Source organism: Patella vulgata, chromosome 1 (assembly GCF_932274485.2).
Source record: "Patella vulgata chromosome 1, xgPatVulg1.2, whole genome shotgun sequence".
Classification (NCBI taxonomy): domain Eukaryota; kingdom Metazoa; phylum Mollusca; class Gastropoda; family Patellidae; genus Patella; species Patella vulgata.
This window is the reverse complement of record NC_065879.2, coordinates 69,988,629-70,003,202: the sequence shown is the minus strand read 5'-3', so window position 1 is coordinate 70,003,202 and position 14,574 is coordinate 69,988,629. Positions and strand designations below refer to the sequence as shown.

Below are 14,574 nucleotides of genomic sequence, written 5' to 3'. Positions count from 1 at the left end.
ATTGCATACATTGTGTAGAAGATGGCATCTACAGTGCACCTGTTAGTACACGCAGCCGCCATTTAAGCCAACCGTTGTGACTGGGACTAATGTTGTTTTAAGTCCCAGTCATCTTGTTCCAAATGCAACTTGATGATCAAGCTTTATCAATCCTGTTTGGGTTGTTTAGTTCTATCAACCATGGTTCAGACAAACATCCATTCATATACAGGTAGCTAATTTCTTGACTTACTTTCATCAGCCATAACAGCTAATACTGCAGTCACTTCTGATAAAACAGATGTCTTGGTGTCCATATCTATTAGACATAATGTTAGAGCATCCAGACAGTTATTATCTATCACAGCCTAAAAATACATAAAATATACAAGGTAAAATTTGTAAAGAGTTAGGGTTTTCAATTGCTAAGAGTTTTTTCCTTGGTACATAACTGTTACAAGCTGTCTTGCTTTTATGCCAGAGACATCTTTTGATAAGGTCATCCATGGTCGGATTTTATCCATTTTCTGTGTCTAATAAATATACTAAAACAATAAAAAGAAAACTTTCAGTGACAGAGGGTGTCGAAATTAACATGACTTTGAAACTAGATATTCAGCTCTGAAAAAAAAAATAATCAGACCTGTGGAGCATTTACAAGGAATTGTGGGTGCATAATATCTACCTAACTCAAACTAATGTTCTTAAATTCTTGTTTGAATCTAATCTGAAACCATTCCCCAACCCACTGTTTATAGGCCTGGAAGTTTATAAATAGGCTAAGCCTATAGGCCTAGACTTCTTCTTAATGTAAGCTGCTATAGGCCTCTTCTTAATGTAATACTAGTTACTCTAGGCCTGGAAATTTACAAATAAGCGGGCCTCTACCGGTAGCCCACACCATAAAGGACTTGCTCTCCAGACAAGTCCCACCTCTCCCCACACCTCTACCTCCACTGTTTTCTTCTTTGATACACATGATATTTAAAATATCTTAATTAGCCTGCAATAGGCCTTAAATTACATAAATAAGCATATAGGCCAAAATATTAATGTAAGCTACCAAAGCCATGGGAAATCATAAGTACGGGTAGCCTATATAATCCTGCAGGTCCTTGTTTCTGATAATTCCATTCATTTATTTGTCTTTTATAGTTTTATCTTCAACTGTAGGCCTAGTAGGCAAATTCTTCAAATGACTAATATTATGAAAAACAATAATCCATAGACAAATTCTCAAACTATTAGGACTGCAGTGGGTCACAATTAAATTAATAAATATTCAATAAAAAATTAATCTAAAGAAAATGTTAAACTCATGTAAATGGAAATGAATGATATCAAGCCAGATAGAGTTATCCCCCTTTTACAACTTTCTGAAATTGATGTCTGATAGCCTAAACATCTGCAGGTGCATGTGTATGCCCATATTTGGTGTCAGTAGCCTGGTCACCTTTGGCATGAAAGGATGTTGTTTATGACTACTTTAAAGACTTACATATAAATATGGTACCGTAGCCCTACAGAAAAAAAAATAGAACTAAAATGTCTGACTTTTAAAAAAGGTGATAGAGAAACTCAGAAAGGGAGAAAAAATGATAGATTAAAGTTATGATAATTGGATGAACAAACAGAAATACCAAGGTAGGTGAACGATATTCTGTATCAAAATAATATTCCCCAAAACCTATGCCTTCAATGTTAGCTGCTTAGGCTTCCATTGTTCCATTCAAGTAGGCCTAACTCAATTAGGAAGTTCAGGAATAACAGGAATTAGATTCACAGGTTTTCTCCGCACTTCACTCCCCCCCAACCCCTTGCGAAAAAAAACCCCAAAACAAAACAAAAAACAAAGCCAAATATTAAAAGAAAAACAAAAAGACACTTTTGGTTGTAGGGGAGCCTAGTGAAAACAGTAATCAATATTTGTTACAAATTCCAAGAATAGATAATAGAATACACTTCAGTGTTTGTCATATATTGCATCACTTTGTATGGCATATGCTCATTTTCATTAGTTTAGTTGGTGTAGTAAATTAGGACGTTAAACACCATTTCATTTCATTTCAATATTATGTAAGCTTTTTCAGCTGTCAATACTTTTTACATAATGCAGTCTATCATTCACATTACAGATATGAAATGAACTGAAATTAAATGCGGCTTAAAGGCCTAGTTTTCTACATCAACTAAGCTAATGAATGAAACGAGCATACACCATACAAAGTGATGCAATATATGACAAACCCATTGCAACCACTGACTCGTTCAATAATGTTAAGGCCTACTTATAATTTGATGAATTTTGTTGTGCCATATCGATACATATAAATAATTTATTTGATACAATTTACACTAGTATGTTATTATAAAATCATGTGAATTACAATTATAGGGCCATTCTATTTTTACAAAGTATGTAAACCTATATTGGTACAATATTAAATTTAGAATGCAAACTCTTACATAATTAATATGGAATAAATTTAGGACTTGATGGTGTGTGAAATCTGGGGGTTAAGATTCCACATATATGTTCAGTGAGTCGTATCTTAGGGATTCTGATCATCCAGTCATTTGGCGGGTGTATGATGTATGAGGTGATCTGTCCCCGCTATGGATGCTAGTTTACACCCGATCCTATGCATGTACGGCACTATAGATAGAGAGGGAGGCTAGGTGTGGTCAGCGCGAGTCTTCCTTGTATCTCTCAATCAGCATGATAGATCGAGATATGTAAGGTTTCATGTATCATCAAGTTATATAATGAAATGTGTCTTTTAGTTTCTTGTTTTTGAAAATAAGAGGCAGTCATTTTAACATACTATTCTAGGTCATAAACCAATTTTATCGGCTAGGGGTCACATGTAGGCCTACCGTACATGAGTTTGGTAGTATTGTTCCGAATGATATTATTTAAAACTGGATGTAAAGATTATTGTACATTTGAGCAGGACTAGTATTGTGATTTATACTCATCATAGGAGAGTGAGTTTACAGGATAGGCATTTTACTTTGAAAACACCTACCAGAATTAGCAGAAGTTATAATTTGTAACTGAACTGTTGAAAATAATATTTGAAATCATGCTTTTTATACACCCACATTTTCATGTGGACGTATATTGTCGTCACCCCTGTCCGTCCGGACATCCGTCCATCTATCTGTCTATCCACAATTTGTTTTTGGACACTCTACAGGTCACAATTTTTATCCGATTTTGACAAACCTTGAAATATAGGTCTATTTCCCATGGACATAAGCCATTTGAGCTAAAAACTATATAAGCCTGACTTTTACTTAGGAGATAAACACCTCCTGTTTCGCATTTAGAGGGGTGTTATTGTCCAATAGACATGTACGTCCTGAGATCATTAGGACCCAAGACGCATTAGTGTCGCAGGTTCTAATGTAAAATCTCAGGACATGTCTATTGGACAATAACACCCCTCTAAATGCGAAACAGGAGGTGTTTATCGACATTGTAACATGCTATTTTTTAGAATTTTAAAAGAACTTATTTTATTGTGTAAACTTCAAAATTCGTCTCACTGCAAATCGGTTTTAGTGACGTAAAAACCAAAGAAATCAATTTTGACCTAATTAAAAGTGTCTTGACATTGCGGGGTAACTGGCTGCGCATGTTAGATTTGGCTCGCTTATCGTCTGGTTGCTATAGTAGCCGTATGAGTATAGACACACAAAAAAAACCTAAAATTCTCACTTCATTTTTTTAAAAGAACTTTTTGGAACAAAATTTGTTTTTGTAATAGAGTGTCTCCATTGTGGTTATCTCCATTAAAGTAGTACGCATAATATTAATACGCAGTGATTTTTCTAATTTAGAGGGGTGTTATTGTCCAATAGACAGTGTCTAATCGACCAATCAAAACGCAAGATTCACCCTTAAGCATGTGACAATGAAGAAATAACTGACCTGTAGATGATCTCCTACAACTAGATTTCGTAAAATACCAGCAGCATGTTTCTGAGATTCTGAGTGTGTTCCAGACTTTAAAATATTACACAAATCTGGTAGAAAACCTTGCTCAACAATTGCAGACTGAAAAATGCAAATAATTTAAATATTACATTTATAAAAAAAACTGCTGTATTTATTTAAAAGACTAATTGCATGTGTCATATTATTAGGGTTATATTTACCAGTGAATATTAAGCTGAGAAACTTAAAAAAGTAAATTACATGTACTTCGAAAGTGGAAGCCCAGAGGGAAAAAGTGCTAACCAGACAAACGTTTCAAAAGCCATACCTCATTAGCTTTTAATATTGAGAGATTTCTTAAACAGCCAACAGCAGCTCCTAATGTTTCTTTCTTTGAATTACGTATGACTTTATGTAGAGGTTCTAAAACACCAAACCTTACTATCCATATCTGATTATCACCTAAAAAATAAAAACAAAGATATTAGAATTGTATATTGATAATAATATATGACATGAAGTGATTAATATAAAATAATGAAATGGATTTCATATTAAATCCAACATATATGACATGAAGAGATTAATACAAAATAATGAAATGGATTTCATATTAAATCCAACTGTGTATTTGAGTATAATCCCCAAAAATTTATTAAAATATCTAACTTTATACTATAATACTTACCATCTGAAGCTAAATTCCTTAATGCATAGCAAGCCTGACATTTTACCTGTAAAATACATTAAAATACTGAGAGATTTCAAACATTTTTTTTGATTACTGTCTCTGATACACTTTTATTGCAGTTTGTATGTAAAGTTAGTTACTAATTATACAGTTTGCGAATAAATATTGATGGTATGTTTTTTATGTAGTAAAACTCATTGAGTTAACTTTATGTTTAGATATTTCAATATCAAACACACTCTCATATTTGACTGTAAATTTCAATCATTTTATGCATTAATATGGAATGCATTATCATTAAATCTAGAAAATAAAGCGATAAAAATGTTACAAAAATGACTGCCTTAATTCTTATTTAGCAAAATGTTCCTGTATCAGTGACTTCTTCATTTGTAGAAAATTAGAAATGAACATGCACCATATCCGTATAATTTAATACGAATAGCTGGGAGGGGTGGGGTGATAGAAACACTCCTTTAAACATGTAGCACTACCATTTAAAGGTGACAAATAATTATCAAATGGACTTATTTATAAAAAGGTTGCTTAACTTGAAACGTTATGATGAATAAGTTACCTATCTAATCAACTTAAAGTCTATTTTTCACTACTATTGAATGAAGAATTTTTTTAATTATAATAAATCCCAATTCCTGGAAAAATGATTTAAAATCACAGTTACCTTTTCTTTTTTGGATAATAATAATTTTATAAGGTCTCGTATAACATCATGGTTACCAATAGCAACCATCATGATGCGATGTATGTCGTTAACAGCTATGTTACTAAGAGCTGCGGAACTGTAATATTGGATTTCTTCGTCTGAGGATGAGAGCAACAGGATAAGGATGGGTAATGCTCCTTTATCTACCAACTCATTTCGATTAGATTCTGAAATAAATAAAGTAACAAACTTGATATTTTTAATCTATTATGAAATATTGGAGTTTGAAACATTACTTCATATACTGAAAGATACACTATACGTAATTTAGTTCAATTTGAAAAGCCAAAGCAAAACAAAACACAATTACAGAATTTCTTTGTCAAAATAATGATTATCTGAATGTGCATTTTCTGTTGGTTTAAGTATTGTGAAAACTGACAAAGGAGAGTATTTTCTATTTGAAACATTAAGAATTTATATCAAATATAAGAAAGTTATTATTCTCGAATGCCTACAGTTCTTTGTCAGATTTTTGTCAGATTTGCAAGGATTGTTTATTTGGTCACAAGTAAAATATCATTTAGCAAACTCAAAATGTTTTAATCTGACATTTCAGAGTTATCTCACTATTTATTTAGGTTCTTCAAATTTATACAGTGAATGTGATGCAGAAAGAGTTCTCTACAGAATTACTGCCATATAAAATGTTATTAATAATCTGTTCAAATATCCTTCATGTGATGAAGAAAAATTTGTAGTTGAAAACAGATCGATATTAGTAAATATAATTTAATGAATAGTTACTTACGTAAATGTGTAAGATTAAGTATGGCTCCCGCTGCATTACGTTGTACTCTAACATCATTTGAATTCAACAAACGTAATAATGGATTAATACCATTTTCTGTGGCAATTGTCTGTTTTGTGGAATCTGAAAATAATTTAATTGGTAATTAGTTTTTCTGAACGTTTGCATGCAATTAAACAAGTACAACAACTCAGCATGCCATGTAGGCCTCACCCCGGACAAGTTAGTGAAGGTTCTTCTTGGCCAATAGCTGGGATACTGTTGATGGGACAGATGCCCAAAACAACATTAATGTCTCTATCTGTGTACTGCCCAATCTCTTTGTTTATTCCGATCTTAAATGAGTATAGCATACCTGTATATCAAATGCTCAAAACAACATTAATGTCTCTGTCTGTGTATCGGGTGTGAAATAAAATATTCAATCGCCCCAATATCTTTGTTCATTCCATCTTAAATAAGAATAACTTACCTGTTGTAGCGAGACTTGTCAGACAACCACATGTATTACACTGTACTTCTGTATTACGAGAAGATAAAAGTTGAATCAGGGGAGATAAAGCACCACAGTGAACTAAAACATCTTTATTTTCTTCTGTAAAATAGCAGAAACACAGGAAATCATGGACTAGAGAAGTTTATATTAACCATCCACGCAAACTGTCCATCCCTTTACAATATAGGCTTCAGGCCAGTAATTCCTGTATTTATAGCAATTCTCTCTTTCTGCCTTTCCCTTCCTTTTGCATAGCATTTTTTGTAGATCTTTTAGTTTAGAATTCAAGAATAGTGGTTGAATGTATATTATCTGCCAGGTTTTGGTGAAAAGTCATGATTTTTAGGCAGAAGGATAAGGAAGTAAACAGATATGAATTGGGGAAATCAATATAAAAATAACTTCAAGTCTATAGAATCCTTTGAGTGAGAGTAGCAAATAAATCGAGAAGGCCATACTAGCTCCCTTTAATATTTTTATCAGATGATTATGACATATTATGACTCTTTATGGTTATAATATCAAAAAATATAATAGGCCAAGGAATGGTATGGATTTAAAATTGAAGTTAATGAATGGAGATTTTCTTATTTATATTTGATCTGTCTTATCCAATTACTGAAAGTAAAAGCAATAAATGAAGCCTTTGTTAGGGTGCCCCTCACAATCAAAATTTTCTCAATTAAAAGTTGAACTGACCACAGCGATAGAATAATCGGAGTATATTCTATTAGGCTATAAATAGCCATCACATGTGAAATTTTCTACACATCCATCAACTATTAAAACCGTAAAAAATCTATTGTTAACAATTTTAAATAACAGTATATTTAGCTTTTTGGTTGTTGTTGCAGATTTAGGAAATTTCATTCGTTTTCTCTTTTAATTTGCTTTATTATTAACTGTACCGTTTGGAGCATCATCGTTTGGTTTAATATCTCCGAAGATCCCGGTTTTAGCAAGAATAGATTACTAGTAGAAAATAGTCTGGATTTTCCTGGCATGCCAGTTAATCGGAGAATGGTCGGTAGACAGCAGGACTAGTTTCAAACCAAAGGCACGTAACCCATTTTGCCCTCTATGGCTGCTTGTCATTTACCTTTTCAGTCTATTTTTTTTATTGATGTTTAAATGTTTATAATCTGTTAAATACAACACAACTGTTTATTTAGTGACTATGAATGGGAGAAAATAAGTTAAGGCTTGTTATATATATAAACATTGTGGCATAATTGTCGAGATATTTGGAGATATTTATTTATGGTGGGGCACTCTACCTTTGTAGATGTTATAACATAGGATTCCTCACTGAACCAAACCATTAGCATAAAAGTGTTCTGCATTTATAAACCATATAGGCCTATCAAAATCTTACCTGGGCCATTAAGTATAAAATTGCTCATAGCTAATGTTGATATTTTCTGTACTTGTATATCACTGGAATTTAATAATTCTACTAATGGTGCTGTCTGTCGATGTGTTAGTGGTTTATGCACTAAAAACAAAAATAATAAAGATGTATAATAAAAAATGATCGATATTCCACACTGGGTGAGTTGGATACCAAGATTATGTACAACAAAAAGCCTTGTATGTCAGCCTTATCAACTAAACCTCTATTGAGTCATGTTTAAACCCTAACCATTGTCTATCTTTAAAAGTTTCATGATTCTACTTACACACCTACTACTGGAAAATAGGCCCAGGAGTGCAAAAATAGGGGATCTAGTGTCATGAGTCATGACTAAGAAAAAACATTTAATTAAACAACTTCAGTGTAAGTGCTTGTTATCCAAACCTGGGGTGATTCCAAGATTAACCAAAATCAAATTTTAAAAAACAAGGGAAAACATATGACATTCTTTTTCTGAAATACTCTTGAAAGCATTCAACAAAAAACTTACTACGATTAGCTATTTCTGTATAACATAACGCTGCTGAACGCTGGAGCTCCTCATTGTCCGAAAAAGTCAAAATAGACAATGCTCTTATATGTTCTTCATTTAATATAGTTTCTTGAGAGGACTCTGAAATTATCAAAATATTCTGGTGTCACATATATTTCTTTACCCATTGTAAAGTTGAGTGGTTACAGCACCTGACGCTTACTAGAATTATAGCACAGGTGGAATAAAACATTCAAGATTCATTTTTGGACTGAGAACAAGCCAAAAAATCAATTATTTTTTTCTTACCATCAGGGACCATAATCCATGTTACAGTCTGACATGTGTCAATATCGAAAGGAACTAAGATCTATGAGATATAATCATATATTTTAAGTTATATCAAAGTCTGATAAAAAAGAAATGAAATGGGGTTTAACGTCCTACTGTTCTGCTCCGATCTGGGCTAATGAAGACGGGCATAGGCCATACAGTGTGCTATGAGGAAAATTTTGTCCGGACAGCGGCACTACGGTCAAGGGATCTTTTACGTGCATGCCAATGTGTACTCAGGACCTCGGTTTTTTGTCTCATCCGAATGACTAGACAGCTGTCCTTGTCAGGCTCTCGTCCTACATTGTGACCCCCTGATAAAAATTGTGATATATTCGAACGCTTGTTTAAATCTGATAAAAATTGTGACTTCTAGAGTGTGTAGTACCATGGGTCGTCTGTCAGACGTGGAGAGCGGAAAATACCTAAAACCGGTCGCCACAGACGGCGTATAACCCATGCATCGTTTCTTACTACATATTTTGGAACAGCCCTTGATCGTCTAGAATTTGTCTCTTGTTGTATTTGTAATTCTTTAACTGGTTAGGATGTATCTTTAAATGCCACACTGACATTCCACGTTGTCAGCCCCAAAATATCGTATGATTAACAAACAGGATGACTGGTGTGGTTTCTACAGTTTTATATCATAGCTCTGGTTACATATATCACAATCCATAATACAATAGTCATTCTCTCAAACCCCATCCAGCCAGACTTGCCGATAAAAATTGCTACATCTTTTCCTTCTGGAATCGAGCTGCTGTCTGACGAATGCCCAAAGATATGATGGTTTTGTAGCTTTGGGTTTTGGACCTTCAATTATCTAATTGGTCAAATATGATGTAATTAATTATAACGATTGGTTACTCAAGCCAAATGAAGCAATTAGTTAAATTCCAATCACGTGTTAAACATGATATTCTCATGATATTTTCATTCCCACTGAACCAGCTAATGTGTACCAAATTATAACTCGTTTTTATATGTCAACCATTCATTCATTTTGATTTAAGTGCATATGACTTCTATACAATGTGTGAATTTAATAATTAGCCAAAGATATTATTAATACAATGCTTCTAATTTAAAGAGCAAAAATTCTACCAATCTTGCTACAAGTGTCCATAAACGAAAAGGTGATTTTTCATACGGTTCATTGGCCAAGAAAGTTCATTGAGATTTTCTGACATAGTTTTCCCTTGTCAGTGGTTAAGGACGGAGGGCCTGACAAGGACAGCTGTCTGATGTGAAATATTTTTAACAAGTCTAAATTGTTTTGCTGGTCATTCAGTAAACCAACATGCTCTTGCAGATCTTGTGTACAACATTATTCTTGCTTGTTCCCCCTCAGATTGAATGATGGATCACCAAAGATGCATTGTTTATCGAGGTAATAATGTTTTAAAAACAATACAAATTGCCATATAGTTACATGTATGTTACTTTATGTAATTTAAAGGAGCTAAATCGCTAACATTTGGGACCTAGAAATTGACAAAAGTGGGTCGCAACGCATATAATACTGTAATATGAATGTTTAAAAACTGATTTACATTCAATCGTTTCCGTTTTTACTCCAATTTCAAATCAGTTATATTCGGCGAAATAAGCCAGCAGTCTCAAGCGAGCGCAAATTTCTAGCGTCTGGTTATTCCAGTCTACATACGCCGTTTGATTTGGTGCAATGTGTGTAGCCTCGTCCCTCGAGTCTCTTGATGCAACAGGGGCTGAAGCGCATTATGGTAAACGATTCGTGTACCAATGGTAAAATGTTTATTTTGTCTTAAATATTGGATATCAAAAGCATTGAAAATAGCTTGATCTGAGATAAAATCATGTATAAAAAAAATATTATAAATTTAAAATAATTGTTTATGCATATAAACGTTGATTATAATTGTGAGTTGATTATTGTTTTGCAGCATAAATTCACATCATAAGGTCAATTTTAACAGTAATGGTAATCATTAAGTTATATTATGTAATTTAAGGTAGGCATCATGAAATGGGCCCAAAATCACAAGATGTCTTTACATCCAATTTGTTTGTTTGTGTTACATCAGACAATAAAACCTCACAGAAACAAACTGATACACATAAAATCAATGTCTGATTAGATTGAAAATCGATGTAAAGTAGAGTAGAAAGTGAAAAAAACATAACTAGATTTTTTGTTTTGTTTTGTTTTATCCTTAAATCACATTTAGAAGTAGAGGTATAATATTCATAATAACACAACTTTATGGATTTACTACTTCTTAGTAGTAAATCCATAAAGTTGTGTTATTATGAATATTGTTTTGTTTTGATACTAATATAGTGATTTTGTGTTATGTGATATTTACAAGTGAAAAATCTCGAAAATGACAATTCTGAGTTCTGACCATTCTGACTGATAATTTTGCACTTTTAACCATGATATTTTCTCTTAATATGACAACAATTTGGCTCCATAGAATCTTGGGCTCCATGGTATGAGCTATTTTGCAATGTGAAGGCCTGCTTCTAAAATAACATCCATAATTCAAAACCCAACATGAAATGTTTTATTGTTCATCAAATGATCAATTTAAACTTACCAGTTTCAAGATAGCTAAGTAAATTTTCCACGGCCTGTTTCTCGTTATCTAACAACATGGAATCATAATCATCTCCATTTAATCCATTTCCTGTCTGCGGACCTGGATAGCAGCCACATGTAAATACACACAAGCAATACTGTAAGATCCTGTGTAAAACTTCAAGGATTTCGTCCAAAGGTGTTGGTTTTGGACGTTCAATCTTTATCTCAAACTCCTTCATCATCTCAGTGTGCTGAAAAATAAAAGTACAAAATTAAATGTGATGGAATGGGGTTTACGTCGCGTCGCATGAACTAACATAATTAATATGGTGATTATAATTTCTATGGTTATGTGTGCAATGAGAGGGAGATAATTTCACACAGACAATGGTCAATTCCAATTACCAATGGTTCTTTGGAAGCAATTTTCTACACCTTGTGCTTTCCTTGATAGCCCTGCAGCCTCTCCCCACTCCAATCCTATGTGATATATTCTGCAATATGGCCTCAACTTTAAAAAGATATAACGCCAAAATGCATTCTACTTTTGGCATTTTCAGACTAATAACATGTCATGCCCATGTAGGTGGTTTAATTTTGTGAAATCGGTGACAAATTATCAATGCCTGTATGGGTCAATACTAGTATTGATCTTTTGATAAATTGTGTGCTATCATAAAATACATTCGAATGATTGACTCAATTTTTATATCTCTTATTCTTGAAATTCATTTCCTGCTGGTAATTGCTAAGTCATGGATGATCCAGAGTGGAAAAATTCTTTGATTTATATCTTTAAAAATGAAAATTTTGTGGGTTATAGCCTGATTACATGTACTTACAAAAACTTAAAACTGAGAAAATGATGTTTGCAAAGTTTAAATGGTACATTACCTAACTTTTTTCAGATATTTCTTTTAGATTTTTATCAATGTGAACATGGAACTATGGAAATGTTTCAAGGTTTTATATGCAATAGAACATCATAATATACTATTCAAAAAAAGTAGGGGATATTTGATTTTGGGGGCATAATACTAAAATATGCAAATGACTTCGAAAAAAGTCACTATAGAACCTAACAGAAGAAACATTTCCAGTTACATGTGACGCCCAAACGCACCAATAGCTACCGCATGGAATGCAGGTGATGCTTGGGATCATCATGGGGGTCCAACCCAAGATTTGCACGACTCTGACTTTGAATGTTACAGTCATTGTGGCATTGAATTCCAGGGTGGAAACATCAGTTTAATTGTTTTAGTGACCAGAAAACAAATTTTGATATGCGTCGGCTTACCCAAAATGAAAGGTTACGTGCCCTTGGCATGCTACAGATCGGCACAACACAGGCGGTTGTGGCGCGGACGATGAATGTTTCTCAGTCTGTCATAAGCAGGCTATGGTCCAGATACCGTGATACACAATCTGTACAGGACAGACCACGCTCAGGTTGACCAAGGGCGACAACTCAAGCCCAGGATCGATTTACCGTACCTTGGCCTTGAGAAATCGTGTCATCACAGCAAATCAGATCAGCGCTCGTCTTCAAACAGACACTGGTGTGAGAGTGAGTGGCCAGACGATTCGGAATCGACTGCATAGGGGTCACCTATCATCACATTCAGGCAAGACGTCGTTGGTGTAGGGATCGTCAACACTGGGATAATCGACGCTGGAGCAATGTGATGTTTTCAGATGAGTCAAGGTTCACTGTTGATTTTTTGGACAGACGTAGGAGGGTGTGGCGTCGTCGAAACGAGCGCTTATAAGACGTTAACGTCATCAGACATGATCGATTTGGGGGTGGTTCTGTTATGGTGTGGGGAGGCATCACTGTTGCTGGAAGAACGGCTTTACATGTTGTTGCAGGGCTTGTTACAGGCCAGTACTACCGGGACAACATCTTGGCAGTCCATGTTGTGCCGTTCGCACGACGTCATGGCCGCCGTTTCATCTTCCAGGATGACAACGCAAGATGTCACAGGGCCAGGATCATTACAGGTTACCTCCAACAACAGAACATCACCACATTACCTTGGCCAGCACCGAGTCCCGACCTCTCCCCCATCGAGCATGTCTGGGACATGCTTGGACAGAGGTTACGTCAACGTCAACAACGTCCTGCCAATGTCCAAGAACTTGCTGCTGTGTTGCAACAGGAATGGGACAATCTGGACCAAAATGACCTTAGACGTCTCATTAGGAGTATGCCACGTCGGATCAATGCTTGTTTGGCAAACAGAGGAGGATTTACCTCATTTCATTTTGTCATTTGTTTCTTCGTCAGTTTCATTAGGTGACTTTAATAACACTTAAAAATCAAATATCCCCTACTTTTTTTGAATAGTATATTATAAATAGAACTCATTAATAGTATTGAACTTTTTACCTTTCACACATACACTAATAAACAGTCCACACTGTTAAGAAAAGTCTGATGTTTACTCCAATAAAATATGAATATTGCTTATACTTATATAACATAATTATTAGTCATCAATTAATGGTGCTAATATTAGACAGGTCGCGTTGTCAAACCACAGTAATTAATGGCTAATTAACATGTCCGACTCATTAATAATTGATAATACCGAAACAAAATACTTGTCAAAAGATGAGAAACAAAATCAACCACAAAAATTAATATAATTAAAAACTGTCATGTTCTGTAAATTGACAGGTATAATTTTGTTCTGTGAAGTCACTGCTGCTTTGTCTTTTAATTTGATTCTCCTTATATTGGTAGCTTCCACAGGGCCGTAACTAGCTCAGAGCATTGAGGGGGGCGGGAGGTGTTCTCAGGGGTGCTGTAATATTGACAGACAATGTATATCTAGGGTTTTTTTTATGGTTGACAATTTTTTCACAGGGTCGACGAAACTAGTTATGGACATGAGCTTCCATCAAAGCTTGATATCTTTACTTCTATTCTACATAATGGTAACTTCAATCCAAGCTTGATACCTTTTACTTATATTATTCTACTTAATATCTTTTACTTTTATTATTCACTTCAATCAAAGCCTGATAACTTTACTTCTATTCTACTTATATTGTTAACTTCAATCCAAGCCTGTTACCTCTTAATTCTATTCACATCACACTGACATTCCAAGCTATAAACTATATAAGTACTATCACATCAAGCAGATGGATCTGGGGTCTTTCTATACAATAAATTTACCATCAGACTTCCATTTCA

At 34.2% G+C, this 14,574-nt stretch overlaps 1 protein-coding gene across 1 annotated transcript in view; it reads right to left on the bottom strand.

Moving 5' to 3' along the window:
- The window catches only part of LOC126808769 (uncharacterized), a 38,337-nt gene that overhangs the window by 6,156 nt on the left and 17,607 nt on the right, over positions 1-14,574 (bottom strand). The window contains exons 2-11 of the mRNA XM_050533718.1: positions 11,386-11,620; positions 8,489-8,611; positions 7,960-8,079; positions 6,561-6,683; positions 6,089-6,211; positions 5,296-5,504; positions 4,611-4,656; positions 4,251-4,384; positions 3,917-4,042; positions 233-347 (exon numbers count right to left, since the gene is read on the bottom strand). Coding sequence (XP_050389675.1) covers positions 233-347; positions 3,917-4,042; positions 4,251-4,384; positions 4,611-4,656; positions 5,296-5,504; positions 6,089-6,211; positions 6,561-6,683; positions 7,960-8,079; positions 8,489-8,611; positions 11,386-11,620 — 1,354 coding nt within the window. The remainder of the gene's footprint in view (positions 1-232; positions 348-3,916; positions 4,043-4,250; positions 4,385-4,610; positions 4,657-5,295; positions 5,505-6,088; positions 6,212-6,560; positions 6,684-7,959; positions 8,080-8,488; positions 8,612-11,385; positions 11,621-14,574) is intronic.